We start from the raw sequence: 19,647 nt of genomic DNA, 5'->3' as shown, positions 1-19,647 counted from the left end.
AGAATTGAATACAGACAGTTCTTCTGTCATACTGACTTGCAAAGCTTTAATGTAATATGATTATAAAGCTTATTTTAAATATTGCATATTTTTTGTGATTGTGATAGTCGAACGAGTCATTTTCTACGAGTTTTATTTCTTGTTTAGTGTTGCTTGGTCTTTTAACACCGAAAGCAGTATATATGTGTCGTGATGCTACCAACGTGTATGTGCGTGTGTGCATGGCAGGATTCACTCTTTGTTTCGTAATGTGCATAGTGCGAACGTCGTTTACTGTCATCGTACTTTGCTCCACCTCCCACCCCAGCACCCGTAAAGCCGAACATCTTCCTACGACACTGGTGTGACAATAACTATTTATGAAACATACAAATCAGGCAGAAACATACAACAAATTAGCTCATTTAAAAGGGTCCCAGTACTTCTAATATTACAGTGGTGTTAATTCCCCGTTAGAACCACTATCCACTCTCACAATTGTTACTGCAGTTCAAGCTTGTGTCTCAGTCTTTGCAGGTTGTGGGTCCATGTTTGTGATGAGCAGGTCTCCAGCCGACAGTTGCGGCAGCCAGATGACACTTCTGTGGAGGTGCCCGTGATGCTCAACGGCCAAACGAACACCACCTCGATGTGACCAACGTCTATGATGTGACGTAACTCTCCCGACTCCCTATAGCTTTGGAGTGCGGGCAGAAGACCTTATCCCATTGAGAACGACAATTCCTTCTGCCGGCCTTGGCCTCGAACTTCTACCTCACAGCTAGGCAACTCAGCATCTAACATCGCATACAGTCTTTCGAATTTCACGACGACAGCTGGCAGTCCTGGTGGTCCCTTTTCACTGATCGATCGTCTTGCCGAACTAATATCCATGTATTACAAGTAATATAGCCATGTAATAGACATCCATGCCCTTTCCGTCAAGTTTCTCTAACCCAAGCCATTACGACTTTCTCCCCTCTTGGCTTGTCCCTCGGTGTTGAAAAAAATCTGAAGACGTATTGACAGTTAATCAAATTTTAATGCTTTGTTCACACTGACATATCGTGCGGAGAAGTGTCCTGAAATGTTCTCATTCTATTACTTAACTTTGTACATTTAAAACACACACACAAACAAGAGATGCGTACCATTGAACGAACACATACACCCAGCATCGTTCACCTAATCTACAGCTAGCCAGCATGACCAAGAGGAAGACCCCCACCCACCCACGACCCCTAGTCCCCCTTCACTTACAGAAGATGGGGTGGACAAAAAAGTGGTCTCTGGCTAGACCTTACTTATGTTCCACATGAGGCTACCGCATATCAGTATCCTATCCACAGTTTTGAGCAATGTCCTTAAGATATTTAATTAAAAATATTGCAATGCACAGAAAGAAGTCAAATTTGTGATATTACTGTTATCCATGGTGGGTCTAGTTAACATCTCATTCCTCTAATTGGCAGAAGCCTTGACAGTGTCTGTGTTTTTGATATTGTTGTTGAAAATTATTCAATATTGAACATATGTTACAATAGTCTAGGTAGAAATAGGGAAATTTTTATGGACAATATGGAGTCCTTTCATAAACTAAATCTGCAGTATTCATATTCCACTTGTGTGCACACAAATACATTTTTTACTTCGCTAGAAAATGATGGCTCTTTTTCCTAAGTAGAAACCACATGTAGAGCTAAAACACCACAGAATGATCTGATAGAAAGCAGTACACGTAAGGTAATAAACTATATACTTTTAGCATTCACATATGCATTAAGAGTTTAACTTTTACGTATTTTGCTCTTTACAAGGAATATTAAGTATTTTATTGCTTCAAATATGAGAACATAGAGAAAGCAGTATAATATGCTTCTGACAGATTTTACAAAACTTCCACAATTACACATCGGGTTTGCCTCGCAAGCAGACAGCTCTCAATGATTAGAGCTAAATATAATATACATTTTGAAACAGCAGTTCATGTAGGGTTTTATTAGTCTAATTTATGACAAAAGATATACAAAAATATTTAAAAAACTCACCTATAATAAACACTATATCATCACATCTGTTTCAATATGAAAAAGTAGAATGAATCTTATAGTAGATTGTAAATCTAATTTTGTGCTGAGAAAGTTTGAATAAATAATGTTTTTCCTGGGGTGAATAGATTCAGGGAAGATATTCTCGAATGCTGGTTTCATTTGTTGATATTTTAAAATGCTTTTGTTTTTAATTATGTAAATAAATGTACATATTTTCTTTACTTTTTATAGTATATGTAAGATGTCAACAACTTTAAATGTAAGTACATATAAATAATATTTTTATCAGTATGATCATTGTAGACAAAGGTTTTATACTTTTTATAGCATATATAAAATAAGTCAACAACTTTAAATGTAAGTAAATAAATAGTATTTTTATCAGTATGATCATTGCAGACGAAAGTTTGGCAGAAGTTTCAAGTTTGATGCACACAGAACAATTCTGTGAAAAGCATCCATGAAAGCTACCTGCCTGTATTTGATCATCATTTATCCTAAGTATACAAATCCGCAAGATTAGTATCTTTGATGATACATGCACTGATGTTAAAAACAGTGTGTGTGCACAATTCTGTTAGCACATAACCAAAAATATATGTTCATTTTGGTTAAGATGTTATTGTTGTCTTAAGATACAGCAGCATTGTCACATAACTGTCATGGCACGATAATTCTGGATGTTGATTGACCTGCAAGTACAAAGAAAAATGTCATTACAACAAATGTAAATAAAAATTTTGTTTCCTTGTTACCCACTTCTCATATTTAATTTTTGAAAGAAGAAGAAATTATGACTTTGCATATGACTAGATCTATTGAATAATACAGAGTAAAATATGCAAAATATGAGAATGTCCTTCACTGAATGTTACAAAACACTTAGCATACACCTGGCCAGTTATATAGTTGACCATCTGTGCCTGGCTGCAAACACTACTCTGCATCAAGAAAGTTGGACTTCTATGCATACTTTACAAACCAAAACTCTAACTTATCCACAATGTGGAATACCTGTATAAAGTTAAGGATAAGACACGAAAGTAATATGGGTAGAATCATCATTCCAACTGTCATGGTGGGAGTAACCTTTATACTTAGGAAACATGCTGCACAAGCTGAAGGAAAATGTGATGGTCCTATAATGAGAGGTGACCCTGACTAACACACACATGTGCATGAACACATGCAGTCAAAGATTCTCTAAAATTTTAAACTCTTTAAAAATTGTGTAAGTCTTCCATGGGGATGTAAAATAACATATTTTAAATCTTTCACTTGAGTACAAGTACAAACCCACAGTTAGAAAACACACTGCTGTAACTTTCTACAAAACAAGAAGATAATAAGAACAAGAACTTTATGCAGCAAACCTTGACTTTTAAAGGGATATGAGCAAATGATTTAAACATTCTCAGAAGTATAGGCATGTTTTATTGTGCCTTCAGTAAATGCATTTTAAAAATTTCTTTTCTTTTTTAGCTGCAAATAGGCCAAACACAGTGAGTATAAACAATTTATATTGATTTATAATGCAGAACTAAATTAAAATGTTACATAAGAAGATAATGTTTGTAATCCCTTATAAATCATTTGAACACCTAAACAAACTTTAAAATTAACAAAAGCATAGAGATTTATCACCCACCTTGTGATATTCTGATCCACAATAGAGTTGACTGGTCTAGACTTGGGTCCTGTTGGTGGCACATAGATCTTGCCAGTATTGTTAACCACATTGACGGGTCGTTTTATTTTCACTCCAAATGGGTCAACTGAATGTGAGGGATATGGGTCAAAAGAACCGTGTTTTCCACCTCCAAGCTGAAATTGTGTATATGTATGACATTTAAAGTTGAAAAAACAAGAATGCTGCTATTGATAAGATGTTAAAAGGACACAACACTCCAACAATATGCAGTTAATTGTAGCTGGTTTTAGTAGACAAAAGATTTGCCCATTGAATACCTATCTGTAAATCTGTAATTCACTAATTCGAATTATCAAATGATCATTTTAGAATATGCTAAGATCTCTTAATGAAGGTGTTCTAATGACTGCGCTGTATCTTTAAAAAGTCATCATAAATATCGGTTGCACTAACTGAGGATACAATTTTTGGTTAAAAAATTTGGTTTAAAGGGCACTAATATACTAGCCGCAGTTAAACATGCACCACATCTATGAGATTTTTACAAATCTGACAATATTTCAAGAAGCCTTCAGCAACTAATTAACAGGATGAGAGTTACGATAAATGAATCTGAGATTATTTTTTTCCTCTCTGTGCTCATAAAAGTACAAACAAGAATAGGTTTACTGTAACAGCTAGAATACAGGTTCAGATGTGTAGAACACAATTTGTTAATGGTATTCTGCTGTATGTGCTTTGCATGTTTGTGCTTCAACACAAATCTGTTAGTGAAAGATATAACAAGTTTTCAACATTTTTTGCCTTAAATTATCAGAAAATGATTAGAATTATCCACATCCCTGGAATCTTCATAAAACAATTTATCATATCTTATGCCACCCTTTCTCACCTGTCAATCTATAAATTTATAATTCTTGCATGTCATCATATTTTTTTACATTATTTACTAATACCTTTTTGCCAGGAGAGCTGGGTTTAAATGGAGTTACATTTTTAGGACCTGATGAAGTACCAGTCTTCCTCATTGGTGGCAAAGGCTTGGTGAGAATGTAAGGATTTCCATTAAAGTAGTCTTGTGGATGCATATTCAGTTGAAATGGTCCACCTTTCAGTAATTTTTTATGGCCTTGGTTTTCCTTCTGTATGTCACATAAAATATCAAGAAGAATTTAGGTCAGTTTGAACCCCTCGGTGCAGAAGGTTTTTTTTTTATTGTGGTGGTATGGGTTTCCATTATTAATGATGTATAGGCTTATAAAAAACATTCACAGAGTAATTGTGTAAACTCAAGTTTATAAACTGATACCTTACTGACCCAGTTTTTGACAAGCTTTTAACAGTAACTCTTTCATATACTCACCTCTCATTCCCCATCCCACCACAAAAAAACCCGACACAAAATACTCTTTTAAAAGGTCAAAAGCTTACTTCTTTCTCACCAATGCATCCTTGTCCTATATCTGTCTTTCATTCATATTCATATTCACAATCTCATATACATTTATACACACGTCAGATGGACAGACACAATGACACACTGACCTATACACTAATAATGTTTCTCACTTTCACAACAGGTACAATATTAATATGTATGAACTTTAAAACAAAGACAGCTGTGCTAGGCTCATTTTGTAAAATCTTAGTTTAACTGACTTTACTGCAAAAGCTCTTGCTACAAGCTTTAAGAAGCATTAAGAAGTTGCTGCCAAACCTGAGCCATCATCCGAGAGCGGTCATAAGGATCAGTCACATTTGGTGGGTAAGGACCAATTGTGACATTGATATAGCTTCACAGCAGTAAATAAAAAAAAAAGAAGAAAGTTTAGTTAGGCAACAGTAAGATGTGCAATAGTATATGTCATAAAATAAGAACAGCATGAAGAACAACTATTTCAAGAGAAGCTGCAGCATTCACGCACTCAGAGGAATAATAAAGTGTTACAGTTTATTAAAGCATATATAACTATCATTATAAGCACTCAAAGGTTATGCTTAATGTAAATGCACAGCTTTTAGATTCTTTAGAGATAATTGCAGATGAAAATATGTACTTCAAACTGTTTAATTTTGTGAAAACTATATATTAATAGTATGTATATATAGCGTATGCATATAAACAAAATTAAGAATTTATCTGTCTACTTGCATGTGTATATATACATATGTGCACATGAACAGCTCTACATTTTGCGTGAAACAGAAAGGCACAAATGTACAGAAAGGTATGCAAAATATGTTTTTAAGCTTATGTTTATTTTTTTCATATAAGACAGCAGTTATTTTATGTCTTGTGTTACTTGTACCCCTGTAAGTTTTGTTCCTTCAGATGGTGCAATAATATTTTTGTAATCTTTCTTCCAAACAGGTGACTAAAAAAACTAGCAGCTAATTTCATTAGTTTAAAGCATTTTTTATATTAAGAACAGCTCTGGACTATTGCTTAATCAGTTATTCTTTCAATAAATATATCTATATAAGTATAACTAATAACAATTTAGATTGAGGCTTTGATGGCAACTCTAACTATAGATAGCTGAAGTATATTTAGTTACCTCTATGTATGGAGATTTTTGTAAACTTTTGTCTACACTTATGCTTTTTTCATTTGACTGCATTTTTCTTTAAAAAAAAGTTAAGGGAGAAAACTCTTATAAGTTAATAAATAGAAAACTGCGTACCAAAATAATTTTTTTTAAATCTGTTGAAATATATTCAGATACTTTATGCACTGTGCTTAGATAAAGTAGAGGTTTAAGTAATCAAAGATATATATATATATGTATACTGTAGAAGTTTGTAACAAGTAGTTTGTATCTTTGAAGGGAAGTAGAGAAATGTTATTATACAGCAAAGCACACAATTAAGTTCTGACAAGCATTTAGTCACTAGCACACCTGTATGCAAGGTCAGATATGCTAAATGACCCACCCTTGCCCGTTCTTTGTCAGTGTCAAATGGGTCTGACAAATTGTTGGGATACTTTCCAAGTGTGACACCAATATACCTGAAATATGACAACTACTCACTGAATGTAAACAAAACCATTAACCAGAATAGGCATTAACTATCTAAGATTTTAATGGAGTAGTTGTTTGTCCTTATTCACTTTCAGTGTTCATCAAATCTAACATTAGACTTTCATGGTCATATGATGTGGCATTTGGTTGTGTTATTTCCTAACATTGATTAAAGACGTTTGCCAGACAAAAAATGTAAGGCACATATTAAGACAATTTTAGTGCTGCCAGTTGTTATTATGAAATTCTATTATGACTTATTACCAGCAGCTGATCAGTGATGTTCTATTTCTTGTCTGATGGAGAAAAACAACCAGCAGTCAGTGCAGTGGAGAACTCAAACTTAATTTTGTTATTGAAGTGTGTGCACATTTATGTGTGCGTGAGTGTAAGTGAGAGGCCTAGATAAGAATGTGAAACAGAGAGGTTGATATGAATGTGTTTCTAATTTGGATTTATGTCATAAATTTATAATGCACAAAAGACCCATGCAAAAGCAACATCCATAGAATTAAATTCCTTTAAGTATATTCCTTTAAAACCTGCAAGTCTGCAATATTCTGAATAAGTGGACAGTATTCAGAGTTTTCTGATTGCATCATCTGACCTAAAACTAATGATAGGTAGGAGAAAAAAGTAGCTTTCTTACCCATATCCAGTTCCTTTCTTGCCTGGGTTTGTATACATATTTTTGCCTGGTATTGTAGCTTGTTTTGATCTTGTTGAGAGAGGACTAAATGCTGTCACTCCTCCACCTATTGTCCCATAAAATGTACCTAGCCCATTCCTGTATAAAAATGTTGTCAAGACAATGTAAGTAAACATCAGCATGGCGTGGAATTGAATTAATGTATAGGTCTGCAGGTAAAAAAGTATAAACACTAAAAACCATGTTAAAACAGAGACCTTCCAAAAAAATTTGTCACCTCTAAATGACAACTATCTCTGTCAAGACATGGTGATTTTTTTTGCTATTTTTACATTCTGGATTTTTCACTTGTTTTTTTCTTTTGTGCATTCCTATGCAGTTTTTGTTCTATTTTTTATTGACCTTTAACAACTTGATCAGTGATACCACTGTTAATTTACAAACAAACACAAATGCTAGGATTTAATGTCACTATAAAGTTTATGATCCTTACATTGTCTTTTCTGCATTGGTAGGCATAAAAGGTTTGCCAAGGTTCTTCTTTGACTCTTTCATTCGAAAGATGCGTTTAAGTCTGATTGGATCTGAATAGCTTTCTCCTTCAAACACTCTGTTAAACTTTTCATTGAAATAGCCTGCCTGTAATCCTGTTGATCGTTCTTTGCTTCCACCTGGCAACATCTGTTTGCCTTTCCCAGCACTATCATTAAACGTCACTGAAACAAAACATGCTTGTAGTGTACTGTTGGGTATTTCATTCATATTAATTAAATGTAATTTTAACTGATATATTGACAAGAGCCAGTTAGGTGTGTATCTATATGCTAAAACTAAAAACCTACAGGCATATAAATAATGCATTATAAGCTATAATTATGTATAGTTGTTTCAATAACGATAATGTCATTTTTACCAACCACAATATAGCACTCTTAAACAGATCTCCCAAATGTACCTAGTCTGAATGTGTGTGAGTGTGTGTAAGAGAGTAAGAGGAAGTGTATCTGACAATTGTGTCATATGAGGGGGTTAAGCATGAGTATAACTGCCTGAATAATCTCTTCAGTTTCTTATGTATTTTTTTCTGGGTTGACTGTGGAAACTCCCAGCAACAAAGGAAATTTCTATCTCTGTTGCAACCAGACATAGACAATAAAGATGTATTGTATAATACTGATACACATATCCCCACCTACTTACTGGTGGAAATTTGAGCAGTAAGTTCCTAGTAAATGGGGATAGCTGAAGGTGTTATTTTGGCAATTCACTCAGTCGCTATAACCATCCAACATATTGTGCTGTAGAATCTATGCTCATTTCAGATGCATGCTTATAACAATGCTTTAAAATGGATTCTAGAACAGTATTTTAAAGGGCTGCTGGTGGTACAATGGCTAAAGAGCCTGTCACCACAACAATACATGTTTTGGGTTTGAAAATCTCTCTGGTGGCGACCTGTTTGTAGGGCTGACTATAGTGTCACTGCATGGTTTTCTCTGGGTACCCTCAACGGTTCTCAATAGTTCCCTCAATCTGGGTATTTTTTTTAAAAGTTCCTTCGTGACTGCTCATTAAGAACAGTCATATGTGTGATTTATGTGGTACTGAGAAGACTGCATGCAGACAAGTTGTGCTCTTATATAGGAGAGATCTGCCATATCTATCAAGTAATTCTGATGATGATGATAACGATGATGATGATGAGGTGGTGGTGGAGGAGGAGGAGGATGAAAACAACTATACAGAAGATGTCAAAACAACTATATAGAAGACGTCAAAATAATTATATAGCTATAAAATGATATAAAAAGACACATTTTTCTAATAACCACATATAGAGAGAGAGACTATATATAATGTTATTTTTACACTTTTTAATAGTATTTATAAATTACCTGCACCAAGGCTTCTGTATCGGTCTCCGATGGTAATATAAGTCATCTCTTGGAAGAGACCAATACGTTCCATATCATTTTTCCCTTGCGCCATCCTGTCTTCTTTGAATCCCCTAGTGAATCAGATACGCAATGAGGAACGATTTGTCCTATTTCAGTTCAAGACCATTGATCAACTATGTGCATTTAGATGCTGCACGTTTTTTTTTTTAAAGCTGTCAATTTACAATGACATTTTAAACAACTTTTTCACATGATGGTAACTAAACCATGAGCAGACAGACGCCTAAGACATTGCTATGGAAACATGTCATTGCGCATGATCGGAAGTAGGCCTCGTATCATGGCTAGCCGATAGCCACATTCAAGTTTCCTCCACGAAGGAACGTGATTTCAAACTTTGACTACTTGTCTATCATTTAGGGTTATGGATCGTGATATGTATGTAACAAAGAATGGAACATTTTTCTTTGCATTTTATCAATGTTACTTTTTTAGATACGACTTGATTAAAGTTCTAAGCTCTGACTACTTTCTGTTTCACTATGAGTACCATCAATACAAAATAGATAAATCTCTGACATTAAAATATGGCCAAGCTTCCACGTGGAAGGAAAGCGAAGAGAAGAATGTTTGGACTAGGGGGAATAAGGTGAAGGTACGTTTCAGGCGAGAGCATGATTACTATAGCAGCCAGCACCGCCTGTGCCCCTGACTTTCCTCCCCTGCTGTAACCATTTTTTCCCGCCCTATGGTAGGGGTTAAAATCTACGGGTAACTACGTCGGTGCCGTTAATTACCTACATTTCTCGTTAACTTTTGCTTTCTGAGTAACAAGGAGATTTGAACCTGAGACTTTTCTTCCCCAGGCATCTTATTTTAATCCGTTCTTGTAAATAGTTTTATAGCGTAGTGTACGTGTGTTCTTTAAGAAAAGAACCATGGATCTTTTATTTTAGTCTATAAATTCAAAGGGTTAATCTAAACTAAGAAAAAAAAAGTCAGCAGATGTTTGTGAAAGATGGCTTTATGAAAAATAAATATAAATAAAGCCATTACAAAGTAGAAGTTGCCATGCATGCAACTGCTTTTTTTTTTTTAACAGGTAATCAAGTCATCTTAAAAAAAGTGTACTGGAAAATTGTTACCCATAAGATGGCAGCCAACAAGGATGAAGATAGTTCCAACACATTCAAGATTCTGCTTGTCACTGATATCCATCTTGGGTTTGCAGAGCGTGATCCAGTCAGAGGCAATGACTCTCTTGTGACATTTGAAGAGATTCTAGAAAAATCACAAGAGCATAATGTGGACCTCATTCTAATGGGGGGAGACCTATTCCATGAGAATAAACCTTCTCGTCAAATCATGCATGGATGTTTAACACTGTTGCGCAAGTACTGCATGGGAGACAGGCCCATTCAGTTTGAATTTCTCAGTGACCAGTCTATCAACTTTGAGCACTGCAAATTTCCTATGCTGAATTATGAGGATCTAAATCTAAACATTTCGATCCCAGTTTTCTCCATTCATGGTAACCATGATGATCCAACTGGAGCAGGCAATCTTTGTTCACTGGATCTCCTCCATTCTGCAGGCCTTCTTAATTACTTTGGGAAAACTACATCTCTGGAACGAATCCAATTATCACCAATTCTTCTGCAGAAGGGGACCACCAAGCTTGCTTTATATGGGCTTGGATCTGCCCGTGATGAGAGACTTCATCGCTTGTTCTTAAATAAAAATGTGACAATGCTGCGTCCTCGTGAAAACAAAGATGACTGGTTCAACTTGATGGTGTTGCATCAAAACAGAGCAAAGCACAGTGAAACAAACTACATTCCTGAACATTTTCTGGCTGAATTCCTTGACTTGGTATTTTGGGGACATGAGCATGAATGCAGGTTAACACCAGAGTGGAATGATCAACAAAGTTTCTATATCACACAGCCTGGCAGCTCCATTGCAACTTCACTGAGTGAGGGAGAGACAAAAACTAAACATGTTGGGCTACTTCAAGTACGTGGTAAAGATTTCAAAATCACTCCTATCAGACTGGAGACAGTACGACAGTTCTACATGGAAAACATTGTGTTGAGTGAGACTAGTCTTGATCCAGAAGACCAGAATGCTGTTAGAAAAGTAGAAATCTTCTGTAGTGAGAAAGTTGAACAACTCATTGAAAAAGCAGGTAAGGAATAACACGTGTTCCCTGACACCTTGTTAGATAAGCACATTACTATTAAACAATGGTATCATTTTTATAATATGTTCTTGTTATATTGAACCAACAAATTAAAAAGAAATTGCATACAGTTCTGTGCTTCTTGTCCAGTTAGTACAAGAGATAATATTAAGCTTTGCCTTGTTTCTAGGCAGATAAGTAATGCTTATGCCTTCAAGTATTCCTTTTTTCCATTTTTTTTTCTTGCCAATTCTCAGGTAGAACAAGTCAAAATTTGTTTCTAATGTATCACTTTCGCTTAATTACTTCAGTTTATCAGATGATTTCAAGACATTTCAGAAAAGTGCACAGTAAAATACGGGCTAATTTCACACTCACAGTTATCACTGAAAGATTGTTCCTATTATATTTGTAAATTAGTATTAAGCATTCTGCTGAAGGCTTATTTTACTTTCTGGCCAGCTATGGAACACACTGGCAACAAAAAGCAGCCCAAAGAACCACTAATTAGGCTGAGGATTGACTACACAGGATTTGAAACTTTCAGCATTTACAGGTGTATTTATAACACTACACGCATGTTAAGAAATAAAAGATTATTGTTTAAAGTGACTATGCATATCTTGTCCCACCTGTTACTTATCTTTTTGCAACATTGCACAATCTGATGGGAGAATTGTCTATACCAAAATACAAATGCCATCTCTTGCCTCATGCTGCCATTTACAGCATAGCTGGAGTCAGAATAGCACCCTATATTCAAAACCTCTGTTTGGTCTTAGAGAATTGGTGGTGTCGAAGATGTCTTTCAGGATTTTTATTTTAAAAAATTAACCTCAAGTAATCACATGCATAGATAAAGTCATTTGTGGATGAAACACAAACATAAGACTTTTCTTAAAACTGTAAAAGAATGAGGATGTCTAGGCAGTTGTAGATTTCATTTTCAGAAACTATGCTGTTGATCATGATTTTGTAATGTGTCATTGTGAATTTGTATGTGTATGACAGATTTGGTAGGAACTTCATGAACAGAGTTGCCAATCCAGACCAGATAATACACTTTACTCGAAAGAAGACTAGTGGGAATTTAAACAAAGCAAACATAGGTAAGATCAGAAATGTATCTGTTTCCCGTTGACTGGATTTGTGTCTCTTGTGTTGTAATATAAATGTAAAGGTCATGTTTTAGAAAATCATTCTTCTTCTGATTCCTTTATTTCCCAGGGGAGCATAGGGCCGCATCTACACCACATCATCAGATCCGGTTTTAGGCGTCCCTTCCCAGTTGGGTCATGCCAGCTGCCTCTGCCTTGCAGTGGACTGATCTCCTCCATGTCTGGCTGGGTCTCCCAACCCTGCGCTGCCCCTGTGGGTTCCAGCACAGAGCTTATCTCATTAAATTGTCAGCCAGCTTTCGCAAGGTGTGACCAATCCAGCCCCACTTCCACTTCTTGTTGTCTTGGCTGGAAGGTTTTTAGTTGGTTCTCTCCCACTGGTCTCTATTGGAGATCTCAGGACATCTGATGTTGAGGATGTGGTGCATACATTTGTTGACGAATATCTGAATCTTGTTGGTGATGGTGTTTGTCACATGCCATGTCTCAGATCCATATAGAAGGACTGACTTTACGTTTGCATTGAAGATGTGAATCTTGGTGTGTAGAGATAAAGCCTTGGAGTTCCAGATAGGTTGCAGGATGTGGAATGCAAACCTGACTTCATTTATTCAACTTCTTACATCTTTATCAGCAACTCCATCTTTGCTGGCTATGCTGCCAAGGTAGATGAGGTGGTCAGTCTCAGTAATACATTCCCCATGTAGTTGGAGTGGGGGTTTTTTGCTTCTTGCCAACCCCTATTGCCTCCATCTTCTTGATGTTGATTGTCAGGCCCGTCATTGCTGCTTCTCCTGAGAGCTGAGTGATCTTTGTCTGTGTATGTAGCTGCTTGTGGGACAACAAGCTGATGTCATCTGCAAAGTCGAGATCCTCAAGTTGCCTGGCGAAGGTCCACTGAATACCCATGTTACTGTTAGGGGTTCTTCTCATGATCCAATTATGAAGATCAGGAAGATTGTTGGCGAGAGCATAAACCATGCCTCACTCCAGTCCTCACTTCAAAGGGGTCAGCTTCCCGTTGTGGATCGCTTGGCATGTCGAATCCTCATATGGCAACCGTCTTTGGTGGAAATCATCTGGAAGCTGATGCAATACTAAGGATTTCCACCAAAGACGATTGCCAGCAGCTGTATGAGGATTCGACATGCCAAGTGATCCTTAGTGTTGCATCAGCTTCCAGATGATTTCCCTGTCTACGGAGTCTAAAGCCTTCTCAAAATCCACAATTGTCTTGTAGAGTGGTGACTGCCATTCGATGGACTGTTCAGTAATGATTCGTAGTGTAGTGATATGGTCTGTGCATGATTTACTCTGCTGAAAGCCTGCCTGTTATTTCCTCAGTCTCTTGTCAAGGGTATTCTTCAGTCTCTCCAGGATGATTCTGGTCAGCACCTTGCTGGGAATGGACACTAGCATAATCTCAAGCCAGTTGCTGCACTGGGTCAGGTCACTTTTCTTGGGTAGCTAGATAGCCAAGCTACCAGTCTGCTGGAACTTGCTTCAAATTTTCTACAGCAGGGGGTATAGCATTTCCATGCGGCTGTTGTTTCTGCCTTGAGTGCCTCTGCAGGAATGCCATCTGGGTCTGCCGCCTTGCCAGTATTCAAGGACTTCATGGCTTTGATGATTTCTGCCTTGGTTGGTGGGTTGATGTTCACTTGGAGCTGTTCGGCAGCTGGAGCAATATCCAAAATGGTTGTTGATAGTGGCCATTTCAGTATTCAGAATGTTCTGCCCAGCAAGATCTTTGTTCTGCATCCCCGGTAATTACGCTGCCATTCTTATTGTTTAGTGGTCTACTTGCATTGGCGTTTTTCTTTCCTGACAGAATTCTTGTAATTTTGCATAGTCTCTTTGTATTATTTTGCCCAGCTGCTTGTTCCACCTCTTCTGCCATCCAGTGTGCAAACTGCCTCTTATCGCCTCTTGCACTCTTCTTTCTCCTGCTAGTCCTGACGCCGGTTGATCTTCTGCTTCAGATCTTTCCTTGCCTGTATCTTTTCCCAGGTCCCTAAAGTCAGCCATTCCTTGTGCTGTTTCTCTTTCTTTCTCAGAATGCATGTAAAGGGAGTCTTCCACGTCTCCTGTAATCCTGTCCAGTGGTTTGCATCTGTTTTTTCCAGGAGTCCCTCCAGCCCTGCTAACTGTTTTTAACTTCTCAGTTGAACTCTTCTTGTTTTCTTTGGTCTCTAAGAAACTGCATGTTGAATTTGTGGTGCAGTCTGTCTAATAAGTCATGGAAGGACCTCAACTTTATCTTCATGGTTGCCACAAGCAGGTGATGGTCTGTGGCTGCATCTGCGCCATGCCTTACCCTGACATCCAAAAAGCTTCTTCTAAACTGGCAATTAATGGTGACGTGGTCGGTCTGTTTTCTGTATGTCCATCTGGTGAAGTCCAGGTGGTCTTGTGAATGGTTTTGTGTGGAAAGACTGTACCTCTGACTACAAGGTCATTGAACAAGTAGAAGTTGTGAACAGCTCACTGTTCTCATTGCAATTGCCCACACTGTGCTTTCCCATTATGTGTCCTTTGTCTGTGTTGTCATTTCTAACTTTGGCATTCATGTTGCCCATTATGATCTTCAGGACTCGTTTTGGAGTACTATCAACCAGCACTTAAAGGGAGTTGTAAAAGTCTTCCTTTTCCTCTTTTGCGTTGGTAGGTGCATAGCACTAGATAATGGTGATCTTTCTTCCTTTGAAGTTGAATCAAGCTGACATGAGTCATGGGGAAACATGTTCCCATGCTATTAGTGCTCTTGCAGCCTCCTATGTCGTCAGTACTGCTACTCCTTGTGTGTGGTCATGGTCAGGATCTTGTCCAGAGTAGATGGTAGTCTCCCCTGATGAAAGTCTGGTCTGACCGTTGCCATTCCACCTTCAGGGCTTCTGCTAAGGCTAAATTCTTTGGGGTTCCAGGGACCCCTTCTTCAGATTTTTAAGGGGTCCCTGTTCTTCGCCCAAATTTGAATGGGACCCCATTGACGAAAATTGAAGGCTTGGAACCGGCAGGTTCCCCGGTGGAGGGTTTCGAGATTGAGTTTTAGAAAATTGGCTACTATAAATTTGCCATTTATTTCACATACTTTAACATATATTTCACTTTGAAATTTTCCTTTTTTTTTTTTTTTTTTTTTTTTTTTTTGTTTCTAAATTACACATTTTTTAGAGTGAAGATTTTTCTTAATATTTATGCAACAGATGGCAATCTCTTGTTGAACTTAAAACCCCAGTCCTTGGATGCAGCACGTGTTGAGGATATGGTGCGAGACTACTTTAGCAAAACAGAAGCTGTATGTATAAACTAACTTTATTTCCTTTCTTATTCTTGGTTTGCAACATTTTGAATTTTTGATATGTTTTGCCTGCATTCATCTCATTTTCCTTTTAGTGTATCTTTTTTTAACCTATAATTTTTTTTAATATTGTAAGTGATAATTCCTGTTTATTAATCTTAAACATTTCTGAAATACCACAGTTATACAAAAAATTTCTTGTGATCAATGCTTTAAAAAACACACAAAGACTGGCTGAAAACTGTTGCAGTCAAGTCAGCTGCAGGTTCTTACTGAAAGAGGACTAGGGGAAGCTGTTAAAGAATTTGTTGACAAAGAAGAGAAAGCAGCAATTTCAGAACTTGTCAGATATCAGCTTGAAAAGACCCAGGTTTGTATTAGCTTAGAACCAAATTTTAGGAGCTTCAAAAAATTAAGGAATTTGTGGATATGCATTCTGCTTAAGTGACAATCATCTTCAAATAACAAGGATCAGAACTTTCACATGCATATTAATGAGTTGTGCAGTAGGTAGTATGTTAGCAGCAATAAAACTGGCTGCATGATGTTCATAAATCACCTTATAAAAAGAAGCAACAGTAGTAATATTACTTATTTTATTATTGGACTTAAGTGTTGTTTTTTTGGAAATAAAAGAAAAAGATGGCTTGAAGTTATTGGGCTTTGGAGCAAGGGATTGCCAGTTAGAGGCCTGCTAAGGTCAGCAACTGCTAAACTTCCCTGCCTGCATAAGACCATTAAAATATTTACCTTTTTTTCAGAAACACTTAAAACTCCGAAACATAAACCAAGATGACATTGATGCAGAAATCCACCTTTTCAAGCAAAAACGGAAAGAGAAAACAGTAGAGGATGAAGAAGTGCATGAAGCAATCAAAAGAGCTCAAGACATGCAGACTAAAAAAGGAGACAATGCTTTTAGTGATGAGGATGATAGCATGGATTTAGGTTTTGATGACGAAGTATCTAACACTTCTCGCACTTCTCGAGGGCGAGGGCAGGGAAGAGGTCGTGGAAGAGGTAGCAGGTCAAAATCAAAGTCAGATGAAACTAATGATCAATCAGCTTCTGGAAGAGGCGCACGTGGTGGCAGAAGAGGAAGAGGTAAATCTTTGGCTGTGGTAGAACCGCCATCACGCTCAATCAAGGAAATGTTTTCTGCATCTTCTCGTGAATCGCAATCTCGAGGGTAAGACCAGGAGAAGTTGATATAATGTGTTGTAGAACGTTTAGACTTGAAAATAGCAAAACATAAGTGTTTTATCTGACATTGTAGTCCTAGATCATTCCACAGAATTTTGCTCTTCTATAAAACATATCAGAACCTTCAGATGTTAAAGACTTGAACCAGTCTGAGTATTTTTCAAGATACATGTACTATAAAACTTCCATGTACAGGGACCCCATTTTCTTCTCATATATTTAAATGTTCATGTGGTCTTAGGTATCACAGTGGAATTTTTATGTTTTTGATGAACTGGGTTTACTTTCTAGATCTTTTTTGCTTACAGTTTGTCCCTATGGTCTGTTGCATTAGACTGTATAGCAAATCTTTCAGGTGCATGAAGGCCCCATGTTTGCAGGATGTCTTCTGAGTACTGAAGCCAGAAATGTGGTTTTTATCAAAGTATCCTTGGAACCAAAATTGATTTCTATTTCCCTAAAGCAAGTTTTAACTCTGATCATGAATTTTGAAGCAAAGTGTCTTGGGCCCACCAGCAGTAATTTCGGTACTTTCATAGGGTTTTTTTGTCACTGAAATATTGTCCATTTTAAGGTCACAACTTTTATTCATCATTTTACAGTAGTTGCTGTCTGCTTTTTTATGTTTCAGTCCAAAAAGAGATTGCAATGTTGACAATGAAGATACTTCTGATGGAGAAGATTTATTCAGCAAGATCCAACCTGTGCGACAAAATAAAGCCCACTGCAGCTAATTCTAGCAGTAATACATCAAAAAGAGGTGTTATATTTGACTCTGACACTGATGAAGAGTCTCCACCTTCAAGGAAAAAACGGAAATAAACACTGCTCTTTTATAATCATCGTGCTCTGCTATATGTACACTATGAAATGCATATAAACTGGTGTAAACTGCAAATTTGTTCCTACTTTGTCCAACGATTGTCTCAGTTTTTATCCAGATCAAAAAAATTATTCTTTAAGGAATAAATGGGCATGATAACCCTTGATTGGTTTCATAATTATCTTTTTCATCAAAATCAAATCAAATCAAATCATACTTTATTGTCTGTCGAGAAGACCCAGGACAGAAATTTTTCTTCGCTCACAAGGGCAGGCATACATATTCATACAGACATTTAACACACAGGAGTAAAGATACAAGTAGTTTGGATCTCCGTCAAATTGGTAATGAAATTCCAATACTTTAAATTTCGGTGTATATTTTAAATAAATGAGTTGGCATTGCAGAGTGCAACGAAATGTCCGAACTCCATTTTCTTCATCCTCCTAGTTAAGTACTAGTTTCTATGTCAAGGCTGTGTTGAATGTACTGACTGGATGACTTTTAGAAGCATGTCCTGAACTGGACGACTTAGTAAACACCATCACTTCATATATCTCCGTCTGTGTAGATTGCACCATTCCATCAAAGAAATGCAATTATGAATCTGCCATGGTACCTTAAAACAAAACCTTCAATTTTATGGATTATTTTTTTCATGAAATCATCATCAGTTTTGAAATGCCATCAATTATTAATTGTTTCTACAGCATGATTTTTAAAAAAAGTGAAATATGCGTTGTCATATTATATAAGCTGCTACAAAATGTTATTTGTACTTAAACAAATAAAATACTGCAAAAATTTCAACTATTGTGCTTGGTAGTTTCTTTCCAAATTGCATATCATGTAGGGTGATTCTTTGCTCAGTTACTTCGTTGAATTAATTTTTAATGTCTGGAAAATCTCCTGAGGCTGACAGCTTAAGTCTCATTAGTGCTTTGTTACCTGTTCCTTATTAGCCCTATTACTGTAGTTAGGAGTTAGTATAGAAGCTAGAGATATTCTTATTCTGGAATTATTGTATTTTTGACAAAGAAATGTACGCGTCCTTCAGGCATTTTAAAAGTCGGCATCATTCCTCTGTTTGGTAAGATGAAGGGTCATGTATCACTGCATCTTTTGGAACAGAAAACTAAGCAATTCCCTGTCACTATAGTGCAGTGTATGGGTGCGGCGCTAATCCCACTTTTATTTTTCTCAATAAGTACCTCTTTGTTGGGGTAGACAGGAACCGTTTTTCCAGTCACTAAACCAACTGAGCTTGAAAATAATTCTGTTCCAAAGTTGAGTCCATTAATCACCAGTTTACAGGGCCTCATCTAATTTTTCAGTGCCTACAAATTGTTCATGTTACTCATCTCTACAGGAGATGTTGGTTACAATACACATTTATTGTCTTTATTCTCAAAATGTAGGAAGCAGTTAAACTATCAACCAACAAGGCTTGAGGCATAGGTATATAAAATCCTATGTTTGATAAAGAAATGCAGAAGAGATTTTGACCCTGATGGCTTATAGTAGATTCTGCAATTTCTTACCATGACCATTCATAGTCTTATGTGAGTTGATCACCATCTGCACCTTTGGTTTTCTCAAGATTTGTAATTGCATATATGTGTGCAGTTAAATGAGGATCATTAAATCGTATTATCTATTTTATATCTGTAAAAGTTTTTTTCCATTTAAGCCATACAAACTGCTCCTGTTAAATTGTATTGAATTATACGACAGGCAATTTTTTTAAAAATTTGAAATCCGAAGCTGTG

The 19,647-nt window shown here is 36.7% G+C and overlaps 2 protein-coding genes across 6 annotated transcripts; one reads left to right on the top strand and one right to left on the bottom strand.

Moving 5' to 3' along the window:
* Window positions 1-1,001: 1,001 nt before the first annotated feature.
* Window positions 1,002-9,968, bottom strand: LOC112561887 (UPF0602 protein C4orf47 homolog). Of its 3 annotated transcripts, none has more exons than XM_025234724.1 (8): window positions 9,831-9,968; window positions 9,249-9,361; window positions 7,847-8,069; window positions 7,354-7,491; window positions 6,616-6,691; window positions 4,638-4,823; window positions 3,679-3,854; window positions 1,002-2,722 (listed from the first exon to the last, which is right to left on the bottom strand). In XM_025234724.1, coding segments are annotated over exons 1-8 (957 nt in total). In that variant the 5' UTR covers window positions 9,833-9,968; the 3' UTR covers window positions 1,002-2,679. The 3 variants fall into 3 exon arrangements, with proteins under 3 accessions (XP_025090509.1, XP_025090518.1, XP_025090525.1); XM_025234733.1 differs by lacking the exon at window positions 6,616-6,691 and adding an exon at window positions 5,399-5,474; XM_025234740.1 differs by lacking the exon at window positions 9,831-9,968 and having other exon boundaries at window positions 9,249-9,540.
* Window positions 9,571-18,042, top strand: LOC112561871 (double-strand break repair protein MRE11-like). Of its 3 annotated transcripts, none has more exons than XM_025234693.1 (8): window positions 9,571-9,689; window positions 10,354-11,439; window positions 11,896-11,989; window positions 12,445-12,542; window positions 15,758-15,849; window positions 16,103-16,222; window positions 16,614-17,041; window positions 17,687-18,042. In XM_025234693.1, exons 2-8 carry the CDS (start codon window positions 10,404-10,406, stop codon window positions 17,787-17,789), a joined length of 1,971 nt encoding a protein of 656 aa, XP_025090478.1. In that variant the 5' UTR covers window positions 9,571-9,689; window positions 10,354-10,403; the 3' UTR covers window positions 17,790-18,042. The 3 variants fall into 3 exon arrangements, with proteins under 3 accessions (XP_025090478.1, XP_025090486.1, XP_025090495.1); XM_025234701.1 differs by lacking the exon at window positions 9,571-9,689 and adding an exon at window positions 9,764-9,906; XM_025234710.1 differs by lacking the exon at window positions 9,571-9,689 and adding an exon at window positions 10,001-10,022.
* Window positions 18,043-19,647: the final 1,605 nt, after the last annotated feature.

The sequence above is a fragment of the Pomacea canaliculata genome, linkage group LG1 (genome assembly GCF_003073045.1).
Source record: "Pomacea canaliculata isolate SZHN2017 linkage group LG1, ASM307304v1, whole genome shotgun sequence".
NCBI lineage: Eukaryota > Metazoa > Mollusca > Gastropoda > Architaenioglossa > Ampullariidae > Pomacea > Pomacea canaliculata.
This window is presented reverse-complemented; position numbering and strand designations above follow the sequence as displayed.

Excerpts from the sequence above, each read along its gene's own strand:
- LOC112561887 (XM_025234724.1), bottom strand. Across the intron at positions 7,492-7,846 it reads ACCAATGCAGAAAAGACAAT|GAATGGGCTAGGTACATTTT; the intron begins GTAAGGATCATA and ends ATTTTTATACAG. Across the intron at positions 6,692-7,353 it reads AAGAAAGGAACTGGATATGG|GTATATTGGTGTCACACTTG; the intron begins GTAAGAAAGCTA and ends GTCATATTTCAG.
- LOC112561871 (XM_025234693.1), top strand. The coding sequence starts at position 10,404 with ATGGCAGCCAACAAGGATGAAGATAGTTCCAACACATTCAAGATTCTG. Across the intron at positions 15,850-16,102 it reads ACTTTAGCAAAACAGAAGCT|TCAAGTCAGCTGCAGGTTCT; the intron begins GTATGTATAAAC and ends AAACTGTTGCAG. Across the intron at positions 16,223-16,613 it reads ATCAGCTTGAAAAGACCCAG|AAACACTTAAAACTCCGAAA; the intron begins GTTTGTATTAGC and ends CCTTTTTTTCAG.